Source organism: Parasteatoda tepidariorum, chromosome 3 (assembly GCF_982258835.1).
Source record: "Parasteatoda tepidariorum strain Cologne lab strain chromosome 3, Ptep-v5.0, whole genome shotgun sequence".
In the NCBI taxonomy this organism is placed as follows: domain Eukaryota; kingdom Metazoa; phylum Arthropoda; class Arachnida; order Araneae; family Theridiidae; genus Parasteatoda; species Parasteatoda tepidariorum.
Window position 1 is genome coordinate 78,229,312 of NC_141757.1, and position 16,474 is coordinate 78,245,785.

General features: G+C 25.0%; 1 protein-coding gene across 3 annotated transcripts in view; it reads left to right on the plus strand.

Annotated features, from left to right (window-relative positions):
• numb (NUMB endocytic adaptor protein) overlaps positions 1 to 4,239 on the plus strand; it is a 59,128-nt gene extending 54,889 nt beyond the window's left edge. For all 3 annotated transcript variants that reach the window (XM_071181836.2, XM_071181841.2, XM_016051433.4), the window contains exons 7-9: positions 742 to 975; positions 1,881 to 2,030; positions 3,447 to 4,239. In XM_071181836.2, coding sequence (XP_071037937.1) covers positions 742 to 975; positions 1,881 to 2,030; positions 3,447 to 3,916 — 854 coding nt within the window. In that variant the 3' untranslated portion in view covers positions 3,917 to 4,239. The remainder of the gene's footprint in view (positions 1 to 741; positions 976 to 1,880; positions 2,031 to 3,446) is intronic.
• Positions 4,240 to 16,474: the final 12,235 nt, after the last annotated feature.

Here is a 16,474-nt window from a genome sequence, read left to right on the forward strand (position 1 = left end):
CATGTTAAAGTTATTTTTTTAAGAAACATTACTTATAATTACGTTCAGAAAAAAAAATAAGGATATGAAAAGTTAAGATAATTTATTCAAAAGTATTTTAAAAATATAGCGCAATGAAAACTTTTCAAACATACCCTAAAGTTACAAGTTTATAGATACCAGAACATTATCTGTACCAGTTTTAATAATGTTATCATTGTAGTCTTCTTCATTGTATCATTGTAGATCCTTTGCATTTGATTCTACTTTATCCTCATCTGCTAACTCAAATAAAAAATAGTCTCACCTCTATCCCCTCCTCATTCAAAAAATTTGAAATTGCACTCTTTTTTTTTGCCACACAGGTATCGTAGAAAATTTTGTAAATAATTTTTTTTAAGCTTTTTAATTTTAGAAATGCTCATATTTGGTTTTAAGGTGGGTGACTTATTCAAGGGACATTCCAAGAATTTCCTGTCTTGTAATCAAAAATAGGATTTCGACTTATACACCGAGATAAACTGTATATAACTTGAATTGATTAGTATATTTTGAATAGTTTGTATTTTCGATTTTCTAATACTTAAGATTATCCACAGTATCATTCATATTACTTTAAATTAATCTTATCTTGATTAAACTTTTTTAAACAAAAATAATAAATATAAAATACTGTGCTGGAAATAAAATGTAATTGTATTTTTTGTCTAGTTTTAAACTTTCTTTGTTTTATAATATTTTAACTTTAATTCCATCACACAGATCCTCCGCCTACGAAGCAAGTACACAATCCTTATGCGATTGAGCGACCACATGCACCTCCGACTATGCTACAGAGGCAGAACTCCTTCAGAGGATTTAATACTCTCAACCAGGCATCTCCTTTTAAGCGGCAGCTGTCTCTTAGAATAGCCGATCTGCCATCTACACAAGAAAGGCAACGATCCATGTCTGTCGGATCATCTGATATGATTACCCATCAAAATGGGATTTCAGGTACTTTTCTCCTCTTTGATCAAACAAAAAGCTTTGCACACTTTTCATTATCTACAATTAAACTACAAAAATGATTTAATTTTAATCCTGTCTTAAAAGTGGAAAATGAAAAAAAATAACTTAAAAAATTCTAGTCAAAATTCTATTGATTGCAATGAATAGAAAATTAGCTTATATCTAGTAACATTAACTGCCACGCTTTAAATCAATCAAAAAATACAACAATTAATCTAAAATGTGTCTCACTTTTTATGACTTCTTATTATGTATTACATTTTTTGGGATATTAATGCTGAAAATATCTTTGTTATTAATATCATGTTATTAATTCTTTCAAATTCAGACTATAATGTTTATTTATTGATCTATCTGTGCTATTAGTTGACACCCCTCCCCCTCCCCTGAAAAAAAAAATGAAGTCAAAATAAGATTTCAGAAAGCATATTACATGATCAGTTAAAATAATTTAGTCATGTCTCAAAAAAAAATTTTTTTATTGCAGAGCAGTATAGTTAAAATTCTATATTTAATAATAAATATATATCATAAATATATGCTGTAATACATTTTGTTATTTGTATTGTGCAAATCTTTAAATACTATCACAAATGCCCAAATATTTTATAAACTTACTTCATCAACACTATCTAAGTGTCCCTATCTGTGTATAAAATTATTTTAAAAAATGGTATCAGAAAGATGTGGATGGCTGAGAGATGGTATTTAATGAAATCAAAAATGTATATTTTAGTTTTAATTTTTTTATTTATTTTGATATTTGAATTTTATTTTATCCGTATGCTGAAAGAACACCGTGAAAACCGATATAATGCCATATATCTTCCGGCATAAACGGGATTTGACATACATAAGACTTGATTTGTTTTTCAAAAATATAATTTTAGTGACTCCTATTCCTGAATCTTCACCTGTTGTGGAAAGACAAGATACAATTAGTACTATGTGCCAGCAACTTTCTCAAGGTTTATCACTGTTATCAAACCATGGTGGTGATCCATTTGATTTAGAAAGCTCTAAATCTCAAAAGCATGATGGTAAGAATAAAAAATTGTGTTAAATGTCGTATATTAATTCAACTTTTAACATTTAATAGAGATTTTAATTTTTAATTTAGAATTTTATAACTAAACTAAACTCAGTGGCACGACAGCCCATAGAGGGCCAAGGCCTACTGTGCCCATCTCAGTTTTCTTGGCCTTGGGCTCTGGGGTGCAGGAGCAGAAGCATTTTATAACAGTCCAAATTTACAATGGGATAATTGCTTTTTTTTTTATTAAATTTTTATATTATTGTATACTTTTGATCATCAACCTCTTTTTTTAATTTTCAATAGTTAATTACTTAAATTCTATAAAGAAAAAAATATCAGTCTGCTTAGTTTTTTTTCTTTATTTTACTCTAGTATTTTGAGTAACTTACATGTATATTGGTATTTAAGAGCAGTTATTATAGCATTTATAAATTTGAAAATATTTGTTGATTTACATTTATATTGTGTGTAAACCCTATTTCAAATTATGATTTTTAATTTTTTTGTTGTATTAAATAGATTTTATTACTATGGAGTTATTTATGTGATAAATGATTTATTTTATTTCTTTCTAAATTTTTTATTTAGTTTTATGGATAGTGTGCTATCAGCATAAACTTTCATTTTCATGTTTTAAATTATTAGGAAAATTGCTGCTTAAACTCACTAAAAATTGGAAAAAAAAGGATGAAGTTGCACACTAACATATGGGATCAGTTGTCACAGCAGAAATAGTCTGAATTGTCAAACATATTTCTAATAACCATAAACCTCACCATCTTTAAAAGGTTTTAATTTTCCTGCATTCATAGTTCAGCTGATTAATTATTAAAATGTCATGTTTAATATAGTTATGGCTTTCAAGACTTTAAAAATTATTTCCAAACTGAGAAAATCCCCATAGATTTTACAAAGATACTTAGCATTTAATTTCAACCCTTTGGTTTTAATAATATAATTTGTGCATTACAATATTGAAACACTTTAACAGTAAAATTTTACAACCTAATGATAGTTACAAATTGAAAAATGTTGGAAGTCGTTTTTCAGTAATGCATTTTCTTATAAAGAAACTAGTTTGCTATGAGAAATTAGACTGGTCTAAAACATGCTTGCTTTCTGCTAGATAGTTAGGAGATTCGCAAAATTGGAGTTTTTTCTTCTTATGTGACTTTAAAATTTTGATAAGTGGTTATTCTTATTATATTTGAACTGAATTGATTTGACTCTTGAAGGTTGCTAGTTTAGCTAACATTGTTATTTTCAGTATTTTGCAATGAAGTATACTTGCTATCTATATTTTTATAGATCTCTGATTTAATTTTACAAATTGTCCATCCTGAAATTATTTACATAATAATTATTCCCTTGTATTTTATTTAATAACTTGTTCTAAAACATCTTTTATATTATATTGCAGGTACTTCCAGAGCTGAAGAATGGTTGGCCAGCAGCACAAATATAGTACGTAAAAGCTCTTTGGATCATGGTGTTCCATTACCTTTCCAAAATTCTAATTCTGGTATCCTGTCTCTGAATCAACCTCCTGTTGGAGTTACTCCAAACCTTGCTAAACCACCCTCTCCAAAGCCCATTCAACCCCCTGTGAGGCGGGCGAGCCCAAATTTTGCTCACTTGCGTAGCAATTCTTTGGGTTCCGCTGAAAACTTCTTTTCACAAATGAACTGGAAAGCCTCCACCCAAGTGGGAAGTGATACCAATACAAATAGCATTCTAGACAATAAAAGGACTGAGAAGGAATCTGATAAGTTAGTCAACCCTTATGTCGATCCCTTTAATGTAGAATGGGTTGAATTAGATAAGAATCGTAAAAGTAGCACAAATCCTTTTGTTGAAAATTCTGTGAAAGCATTTGAAGTCCACATGTAATGTACGAGATGGAAAAGTTATTTTATTGACTCGTTATACTTGATATACTCACCATTTATTTTTGCTGTTGAAACATGTGTCATATTTAAATCCCTGTAATATTAACAAATTTCTAATGCATTTGTATGAGTTGTGTTTTACACAGTTGTGAACTTGACTTGAAATTGTTTTGTCCTCTCAAAGCTGAGAACTTAAAACTTTTTATGTTGTTTTTGTGAGAGAAATATGTATGTTTTTTTTACTTGAATAAGCTCTTGCACATGTGATATAAAAAGTAATTATAAGTTGCAGTAAACAAATAACCACATATTTCAAAAAAGAAATGGGGCGATCGATTATCTGGAATCATCAAGACCCAAAGTGCTGCATTACCTGTCATTTGTCTTTAGCATATAATTTTGTGTAACTTAAATTTAAACAATAATAGTTTTCTTTTTATCCTATTCAATGTGTGAAACAATATTTTGTAAACTTTTTTTCTGGCACTATTTTAAAATGCACTTTCTCATACTACATCCTTATTTTATTTTAATGAAATTCTTTTCATGATTCTAATATTATTTTAGGTTGCATATTTATGCATATCTATTTTTGTTTATAATCATAAATAAAAATTCATAATGTGTTATAATCTTGCTTACTAACATTATTGTATTTGGCAATTAAAATTTGAATTTTCAAAATATATTGATTTTCTTACTTTTTCAATGTAATATCCAAAAGAAAATTAATCTGTTGGTCTTTCTTTAAATCTAAGAAATTTAAGCTCTTTGTTGAAGTGTAAGTTGAAATTAGTGACATTGGTATATTTTTTTTTTCAATGTTGAAGCTCCAGTTATTTCTAATAAATGTAACTTTTTCCTCTATTTTGTTGAAGTTTCCTAGTTTTATTGACAGTTTACCTATCAATACTTTACTGAGTAACTGTACTGAGTTTTTGACCTATAATGTGATTGTAAAGTAATATTTCAAATGATCGGGGTTTTTTTATTGCTTTTTTTGTTACATTGAACAGCTTTACTATAAAATTTCAAATTAAGATTAAATTGATATATTTTCCTTGCCATATGTCAGTTTGGATTTTGGGTCTTTGTAAATTCTGGATAATTTTCGCCTTGCTGTGTTTTGAACATTATGTTTAGTTATTGTTTTTAGTTTTCTAAAACAATTTATTTCATCACATTAGTAAAAATACTATTTTGTCAAATCTTATAGTATCACTATGAAACTGCATCAATTAGAAGCTACTTAATGCCTTTCTCTAATGTTTCATAGATTTATATTCTCATTGCTACTGACTTAAATCAAAATCATAAAATTATCTGAAAATTTGTTTTTGATACAGCATGCAAACTTTTAACCCTTTTATACCCGACTAAATCAATTTATAAGAAGTTGTGTGTTCACAGATAAGAAAAAATTGTTCATCATATAAAGATAAAATTAAATTTTAATGAGTAAAGTTAAGGTAAAATGTTTCCATCCTTTGTCAGATTTGTCAGCACACACAAATTTTTAAAAATGGATTGTAAGAATAAAAGGGTTAAAATGTTATTTTAAAATTAAACATGCATGGTGGCTTTGTGATTTTCTCTAGAAACTATTTAGTGTTCAATACCATAGAACAATTGTGAGTAATGATACAAATTTAGTGAGAATTAGCTTCATAGATTAACATAGTTCAATATAAGCACTTTTGGAAACTTTAACATTGGCACTTATTTTATATGTTAAGATATATAAAAGCTGATGTTCTTGAATATATTTTTTATGGAATATTCGATCATTTTTAGAAATATATTGAATAAAAAAAATTGAAAGGTTGTAAATATTGTATTCAATCCAACTAAGTAACATAATGTTGCTGCTCTTATATTTTTCTAAAGCAGACTGTTGTTATTTAGTACTGTGGTTAATGTTCTCTAACTGTGTGAAGGAAACTAATTTTGCTGTGCAACTTATTTTCGCCAGTTTCCTTCTTAAGTTACGCAGGGCATGATTATTTTCTTACTTTTTGTTGATTTTATTATATGTAGCTTGATGCTGTAACAACTTGTCCGAGTGAACTTTTTTTTTAAACATTATTTATTTGCTTATTTTAAAAAGAGTTAATTTATGTTGTAAATATTATTTTAGTGGTAAATATTAGTTTTAGTGGCAGATTTCACAATCTTTTATATATTAATATTTCTCTTGGGTGCAATTAGAAAACTCCTTCCTTTTTTACCACGATCTAAAAATACTGCGGAAATTATAAAATAAGTTCATGTATTTGGAGTCTAGTTACCAAAGCTGTGAAGTCCGTTAAAATGTTCAATTTTCTTATACTCTATTAAAATTGTCACTGAATCATAGAAAGTAAATTTCAAATTATATACTTCTATTTTCTTTTAACTTAATATTAGAGTTAAAGATATTTTATTTAAACTTAGTTTGTTTGTTTTTTATAAAAATGTAATTTTTTGATTAAGTTAATTTTAAAGAGATTTAATAAATTAATTTTGTTATATGTTATAATTTGCATAATTGTTATAATATTTGTTCACTTAAATATATGTATATCTTTTATATTATCTTTAAACATATAGGACTTGACATATAATCACAGTCAAAGTTGAACAATTTTTTTGCAACTCATGACTTCACAGCCCTATTTAGTTGCTGAAATGGATTGTATGAAGTGTTCACCAATTATCACTGGCCATTATTTTAAACTTTGTAGAAATAAAAAATATTAGTATTTACAGAAGTTAGAAGTACTAGTTTTTGTTTACATAACAACTAACAATAAACTAAATTACTGAAAAAACTTATAGTGAAATTTAAATTTATGAAAGGGTCACTAATTACTTAAAGGTACATATTTATACATATGTTTAAATTCATAAGAGATACTATTTTTTGTCTGAAAATGAGACTTTAAAAAACTACATTTAAATTTTTTCTTTATAATAAAGTTTTAATTTTGGCAATTCTAATCTGCAATGAGGATATTATGATTTTTCAAAAAGTTCATTGAGCCACTCGCTAACATTGTTACATTTTTCTTTTTGCAACTTTTCTCAAAACTGTAAGTTTCTATTTGAAAAGAGCATTTTTCCGTCGGGAGCAGCATGTCAATTATGATGCTTCTTTTAAAAGCCTATGCCTATAATAGCCTATGTAAATGACCACCTTGTTTAAAGTGATCTCTAATTGCTAGCCCCTGAACATAGTTCATAACTGCCAAGAATATTGTTTTTTTCTGTAAATTGCTGAAATTGAAATATTTCTTCCTGTTTTAGTAAAGATTATCTTGATTTGTGTGTTATACATAAAAACTGTTATTTTTTGTATTTCTAATGCATAGTAAATTAAGTAATATTACTATGAGTTCTTATCTTGATAAAAGGCTTCAAAACTTAAATATATTTTATAATATTCTATCTGTATTTTTATCATGATTTTTAAATTTATAAAATTATTAGTGCCATTTTGAATAAGCATAAAAATATTTTATTTTAAATCTTGCTTATTTAAAATAATTAAAACTTTAATATGTTTTTTCTACTATCTTATTAATAGTATGGTTGTAACATGTTTGAAAATATAAAGAAGTCTGTTTTGTTTCTATGCATTTTTTAAAAGTAAATATTATTTTTTTGTACATATTGTTTTTTCCAAAATGTCTGCAATTTTTCTTCAATATAAAAATTTTATCTTAGTCTTTTTATATTGTAAAACATGTAAAAATAACGGAAAACTTTATCTTAAATTCATTTTTAAATTGGTGACTTTAAAATGAATTTCTTTTTTTTCCTTTCAAGTATTGGTTCAATTGATATTTTATTTCTTTTTTGGTTTCAGATTTTTTTTTATAAAAAAAATAACTTATTTTATCGATTGATTTAAGATATCTTTTCTTTACTAAAATATTTAAATTTGCATTTTTTCCCTCCAACTTGTGGTTAAAATTTACTTCCAATAGTCAGTTGGGATTAAATAAGCGAGTACTTATTTTAAATCCCAGTTTGCAATCATAATTGAACAGTGATATGTTACAATTCTCTTTTTTTTTCCTTGAAAAAGTAGCTTTTGTACTAAAATTTTAATGTGAATAAAATATGTAATTTATTTAACTTTTAGCAAAAAATGCAATATATTTCTTTGCATTTTGAAAGTTTTACTTAACCTCAAGTAACTGAGCATTCTTCAAATGTATTCCCCAGTTTTGCCAAGTCAGGAAGTTACTGTAACACCCACATTTTCAAAGGTAGCAAGCATTACATTTTATCATTTGCCTACATTTAAATTAAAAAAATTTAAAATATTTTCTTTTAACTCTGTTACTATGAGAGTTTAATAATTAACTACAAAATAACACTGATTTAAGTTATGTTGGGTTGTAATATTGGCAATGCTATGTATAAAATATCTCAGATTACATTCCATATTTTCTATAACACACTGTTGTGTGCAACTTACCTGGGATATCTAATATCAGATGTTAAATACTCAAATTTACAGTTTAATATTGTTTTCTAATTTACTACTCACATATTTTGATTTAGTATATTTTTGATCTATATTTTTAAATCCTAAATCATATTCAGGGAATGTAAATTTAAAACTTTATTCTTAATAAATTCAATTAAATTTTTAAAAATTTTTTCTCTGCAATAATTAATATCGCATATTGTTATAAATACCATATTTAATACAAATGAAAAAATAACAAAAATGAATTATATTTATGCAAACTCTTACTTAAAGAAACAATTTAAATGTCTGCAAATATATTGATTTAATTTTACTATTAAGTCATTTCTGTCTCTGGGTTTTTGCACACTAATTTACTGAAGCAGGCTTCAATCTTTGTATTCTTAGTTTCAATAACAGTTACTTCAACTTTATTTATAATAAATTTTTAAAAAAAAACACACATTAATTGCTCGTTTCCTTTTAACTTACAATTATTTTTGCAGCACCAATTATTAAATATTTAGGTATTGTAAATAAATAAATACCATAAACAAAACTGGTTGATACATAACGGATTCATTGTGCGTCAAAACAAATGTTTATATTATGCCCATTGGAATGTTAAACATCTTTTAGGACATTGGACAATTAAAAAGGGCCAATGGATTTTACAAAACTTCATCTCACTTTTTTTAGAGAATATTTTCTACTAGTATCTAAGTGTTCCTGTCTTATTCCCATGAAATATTTTTCTGTTGGATTAAAATGAAATGTATTTGTTAAATTTTTCTTATAAAACAAAAATAAATAATTAAACACCAATTTTTTTTTTTACATGTATGTATATGAATGTATGCTTCCATTCCATTTTGCCTACTTCTGTTTCGAAAATATCAATACTTATTGTCTATAATATTCAACATCGAGTATAACACCTGAAACTGATATTTGACAAGTTGACCAATAATGCTTATGGAACTGTTAATGCTTGTAAAAAGATGTAATATAGATTATTTGTATAGTTGAAAAAAGTGCAACGATATGTGTATAAACAAACGAAACAAAAAATTACTAATATTTTTTTTTGCTTCCTTTATAGCTCACTAATATAATAATGAAGAAAAAATGTCTGTGTATTTAAATTGTGTGTCTGTCAATTATTTTGTAGCTCATTTGTGTGAAAAAATTTAGTGTATATATTATTAACATCTAAAAGTCATATCAACATAAAATTAGTCGTAAATGATGTGCTTGCTGTTTAAAATTAGATGGTATAGCATGTTTTGTTGAATTTGTCCAATTATAGAAATAAAACTTTCAAATTCTTTTTAATTAAGGCATTTATGGTCTTATTTGTTTGGACATGAAGTCTTAGTGAAGGGTCATTCCATAAAATAAATGTTTTGATTTGGCAAGTCACTTTACTTCCATGTTATTGACCATCCTAATAATTTGTATTTGTGCTACAAATTATTGGGTTCTATTTCCTTGTGCAGCTTTCAAATTGGTGACAAAATTGGATAATACCGTTACATGACCTTTTAAGTTAACACTAATATTAAATGAGAAAAGTCAGTGCCGCTACCATTCATGAATTTTAGCATTCACGTGTCAAATTTATGTAACCAATTCAAAATTCTATAGGTGATTAACAATAAGCAAGTTTTGTGAAACTGAAAAGAAGTTTTCTATATTTATTCGGCTTGAAAAATATCAACTTTAGCTAAAAGTATCAGTTAATGACGAGAATGAGTTGCTGTTTTTTAGTGTTCTAATTCAATTTGGCAATTAATTTTTTAAACATGAAATTATTTCATTGTGAGAAGCTAGATTTCATTCTAAATATTAACGTAAAAAACATTAAAGGATAACTTAAAAAAGTAATAAATTTTTTGTAAACTTTTCATCACCGATACAACCAGAGTTTAGCTTAATATGGTTTACTTATCTATAAGAACTGTTCTCTCATTTCAAGAAAGATAATTATACTTCATAAATATTATTTGTCTATCATTACATATGATGCACTTTCTCTGAATTCATACTTCATCACATCAACATAAATTCCTGTTATATGTCTATAAATTTTAATAGGATGCATATTAAATTTTTAACATTGGCGATATCCTGAATATTATCACACAAATAAGCAGTAATCATTAGAAAATGTAGTGATATCAGAAACTGTGTAACTAGTCTGATACCTTTATATTTTTAAAGATATAAACTTCTCACTATTATTCCATTATTGCACAAGTCAAAATTTTTCAATATTTTGTTTACTAAGATGAAATTAACTGTTAAGTCACCGAAAAATCCAACCCACTAGTTTTATTGGAAAAATTTTGGAATGCAACGCAAAATGATGAAACGTTATAACAACTTATAATTATGTAAAATTTAAAGAGAATAGTATTCTTACAATATTTGCTGATGAGAATCTCATTAACAATTAATATATTTAATACAAAATTTTTCCTTGACAGTGTAAAAAATTGCTTTAAATTTTAGATCTGAGTATAGATTTTAAAAAAAAAAAAAATGATTGCTTGTATTTTATTCACGACCCTATTCTATAGATATCACTTGCTTTGTGATTGATAGAATCACTTGCTTTGCTAAGTTTAATTAAACAAACTAAAGTTGTTGATCAGATCATAAATTTCGGATGGTTTCTAGAAATGCTTAAAGCTCTGCTTTGTCAATTTTTAAAAGTAAAGCTTTTTGTTTCTCTACAAAAACTACTGTTCAGGTGTAATTAAAATTTTCAAAGTAATTTTTTTTTTTTTTAGAAAATCAAATAACCTCTTTGCTGCTTTCATTATTAGGAACATGTGACACAATCTATTTCATTTCACAACAGGAAACAATTATATGGTAAATAATTTCAAACTCTAAAGACAAAATATGCAATACATTGGATTAGCTTTTATTTAAAAAATAAATTGTGCAAATCATGCTACATAGCAATTAATATGTTAGACATTAAACACACACACAAAGATAATTTAAAAAAATGGAAAACTTAAGATTTAAATTATTAATTAACAATAACTTAAGCTGCGTTATACTTATCGACCAGTTTTAAAACTTAATTTCCGAAGAAAAAAATTTAAATAAACCTAAAATATTATAAGAAACAATTATATTTAAAAATAAAATATTTAATAACAGAAGCAACAATAAGACTAGATTTTGACAAAATTAATAAAATAGTTAATAATAAAAATTAAATACTGGGGATTAGTTATAAAAGGGAAGACACACAATTCATATGTTTTATATATAGTAGTGATATTCAGATACTTTTTATTTCTACCTATTAAAAACATACATATATTATAATGCAATATGAACACATTTATATATTATATTTAAACAACAACAGTATTTAGTTATAAACTGAGATTTTATGTCTAATTTTGGACAACTAAACATTCATCGAATAGAGTTCTAACCAGTTTTGCAAAGACACTTAAATATCTTCAAAGATGGCAAATATTATATTTTACCACTTTTAAGATAGGCCAATTTATTTGATATATGTAAAGGAAATATAAGTACTAACTTGGGTCAATGAAACAAATGCTGAGCTAAAAGGTGAAGGCAAAACTTATTTCAGTCATCGAGGGTTCAATATATATTTTTGTAGCATTGATATTTAAAATGCATATTATTAAACAACAAAATACTATGTGATGAACTACTTGAATAATGACTTAATTCAATTATAATTAACCTAATAATATTAAAGTTCTCTCTCTAACCAGTAAAAATAAAATATTTAATACATTAATAACTAAGTTTATACAATATTTGTTCATGATCAATTGTAAATATAAAAATCTTAAACTTATTAATACTGAAATGAATAAATTTTAAAAAAAATGTCCTTTTGCTTTATTTACCGAGTTATAATTTTAAATCAAAAATTTATTTGAATTAAATTTATTTTGGATACTAGGCCCATGGTCTATTATGTGAATGTGATCCTTAAAAGCTTATGCAAATATTTAAAATATGTATAAAAATTCCAAAATCGTTAACAATAAAACTATGAAAGTAAAATACAATAAAAATGTGCAACTAATAAAACTAAGTATCGATGATTTGCTTATTATTTCAACATGATAATCCAACTGTGGTTATATTAAACAAAGATTCGATGAATTAATAATTCTTGATTGGGTCTAAAAATTGCAAAAAGGGTAATAATAGAATAGAAATACATTATAATATTTTAGCAAATTATGTTAAATAACAGAAATGTAACAGAAGAAAATTAAAATGCTCCTTAAAAAAGAGCATTTTAGAAAAGATGTTCCTCAAAAAAAAGGAATTCTTACTATGAATAAAAATTACTATGACTACTGTTTATTTTGAATTAAAGATGAGAGAATGTCTCACCTATAATTCTCAAAATTTAATTATTGATTTAAAATTTAATTTCAATTTTATTTTGAGGTTTAATCCACAATTAAATCTTATGACAGTTCAAATACTGGAGAAGTGCTTTCGTCAGGCAACAAGTTAATTTATAATTACAAATTAAGTACATTTTAAATGTTTTGTATAAAAGTAAAAATACGAAAAAACTTAGTTTCAAAGTTTTGAAATTATATAAGACCACTGGGATAGAAAAGATATCAAACGTTCCAATATTTAAACCCATCAACAAATAATTAGAATGATAATAATAACAGATTGTCTAGCATCTAAAATAATAACAGCAATAACTTTTTTTTTTAAAAATAAATAAATATAATAAAAATAAAATAACTTTTTGTGGCTAAAATAGATACTTGGTTAAAAAAAAAATACATCAACAATATCAAGTAATAATTAGGTGTTTTTATAAAATTACACTTTTTGCAAACATGAAAAGGTTAGTTCAGGATATAGATTTTTTTTTTTATGTGTAATAACACTCATATCATTCGTATAACAATTATGTTAGTAAAAGAGTAATAACCATGCAAGTATAATATGTCATAAATGTTAAAAAAAAAAAAAATACTTAAAATCATAAAACCTATACACTTACATAAAAACACAAACTACTGCCAGCAGTAGGCTAATTTTTAAGTACAATAAAATAGCTGTAAATAGACAATCAAATTTCTGGTCAAAATAATCTTAAAATCATATGTTTTAATCTCTAAATTAGAGATATGTTATCACAGAGATATTTATGCAACATGCATGGTAATTTGTACATCAAAAGCAAAGCATGATGACATTAAATGTTAAAAAAAAATTAAGGTAGCTATTGATAAGGATATATGTTGATCTAATGCTCTGCTAATGGACATGATGTTAATTAAGTGAAGCATGCAAATGGAGATGCAAGGCAGGCCAGTTTCAAAACAGGATTTAAGCAGAATTCCGATCATCTGACTGGAAAAAAAAACATGTATGAATAATAAATATTTACAGCAAGAAACAATATTCAGAGATAGATCTAGTACCATGATAGTGAACCTGTGACACGTGTCTCGTTGTTGTAAACTCATTTTTGGTCAGACCCTCATTATGAAATCGTGATAACACAATTCCAAGCATAGTGAAAACAATATACTTTTTTTTGCTATGCAAACATCAAAAAATTATGAATGCTTTTATTGTGACATGTAATCAAGGCTAAGGTTTTTCTCGCAGAGTTAAAAAGCTTTGCCATCGTTAATCTAGGATATCCTTTATCCTCTTTGTTTCAATAAGGGAACTTAGTAGCCAGCATATTTGACCTTAATAAACAGATGATTGGTTTGAAATTAGTAACCAGTGACAAATATTTAGACCAAGCTATTTTCTTAATTTTCCAAGAAGTGTCTCTGATGGAATTTAAACAAGTATTATGAAAAAACTAAACTTAATATTTAAACAAATAAGCAGAGAAAAAAATATGGAAAACATTAAATTGTAGTATTTATTAGATAATTGTAAAACAAATATTACAATTAATAACAATTCAAACAGATATAAAAAAAAGGAAAACAAATATTATAACAAACAGTTTCCTTTCTTGAAGAATGTTTTTCACTCTATAAAAATAACTAAGCTAAAAATTTTAATAGCATAAAATATTTATTACTTATTTCAAAAATACAATAATATGCTTAATTATTTTTTTAAAAACAAACTTCAGAAATAAAATTAATCTAATACTGAAAGTAAAAGAAGTAAAAAATGTATCTTAGGCATACTTATTATTATTGAACAGTGTTTTTTAGTTACAATGAATAAGACAGTTAACTTAAACAAATCAAAATATATGATGTTATAGGTTTCACTTCATAGTTGAGCATTTTAATTGCTAAAAAGAGCAAGAATAAAACCTAATTAAAATTAAATGTGCAAGAATGGATTTTATATAATAAATATTTTTTATTATATATTTAAAATTTATAAACAAAATTTAGGTTTGTTAAACTTTTTAATGATATTTGTAATAGGCATTGTTAGAAATCTCTATTTAAAATTACCTGAATAGCATTAAAGAAGAGCCACGTACAAAGGGAAGATTTAATAGCTGTCAAATGTCCAAAAGGTTAGGTTTGAAAATTAAAATGTTAGTGTATATTTACATAAGTGCAGAATGAGAAATGGATATATTTTGATATAATGCATATAAAATATGCAATTCAATTAATCAAAATAATTGTTTTATTTTTATCATAAAATATGAATTATTTGCAAAAGGAAATATGATTGTTTTTGATTTTATTGAACATTTTGTTATAACCATTGCTTATTATAACAAATTTCAATTAATTGAGAATGATTTTCAATAATTATTAAGATTATTGATTTTAGTAAAAAAATAATAAAATTTAACATATTATAACAGAAAGTAAGCAAAAGATTTAAATAATGATTAACTTGATAACAAAAAATTTTCTATTTATGAATTCTTTTTTAGTATAAGAAACAAGCATTCAACTGAGAGAAAATAAATATAAATTAAAAAAACTATATAAAAATTTTAATCATTAGCATTAAATGTGTTTTTATGTAATCTCAAAAAATTAACATTTGCCCAGTTTAAATGATTTCACAATATTTAAGTTTACTCTATACATACTTATTCACAAATTACTATACTTTATTTCACAAAACTTCCACAAATTTACATCATAAAATATTGTAACTATCGAATCTGAAACTAATATCGCAGAAAGATATTTCTTTTTAGAGACAATTCCTTTTTACTAAGAATCAACTTCTCAGATTAAAGTTTTTGAAAAATATTTTGCTTCAGTAATGGATATATAAATTAAAAAATCCGATATTAACAGGGATATTTGCAAAAATTATTTTAAAAAAAATTTAAGTTTAAGGAAAGTAATAATAATATGACATGTACTTTGAGTGAAGAGGGTTTTTCCAACTAATAAACATTACACATGTATAAATTTAGAACCAGAAAGTTATAGGTTAACTAAACCAACATTCCTACAACATAAAAGTATTTACATTAAACCAAATCAGAATATTCTGGAAAAAAAAGGAACAAATAAATAAATGACCTTGATTTTTGTGAACTGTGTGAATTAATGAGGCTTATGATAAGCACACAATCTGTTATGTCAATCCATTAATATATACCAACTATAACATAAAGCAAATCAATATTTAAATAAAATATTTCATGCACAAAAAATTAAACTTAAATTTAGTCTTCTTTAAAAAAAAAATCAACCTCATAATTTTGTTCCAAAAATAACATTTGGGGTACACTAAACTGCTACAGTAAAAAAATGATCATTTACATTTATTTAATAATATATTTCATAGTAAACAAATAAATTTTAAAGCACACAAAATAATTAATTTAGAATACTTAAATTAAGTATAATTTTAAAACTTTACTTAAAATATTATAATGAAAAGCTTTTATAAATAATCTTTTACTGATACTTATATGATACATGATTTTTGTGAAGAACAATAAGTTTAAATTAGTTAAGATTAATTTAATATATAGAATGTAGAATAAAAATATATTAAAATAATTCTAAAAGATTAAACTGAAATATTTTATAATGGATTATTCTTGTTAAAGGAAAGTTTTTAAACAAATTCTTCTCTCCCACATTC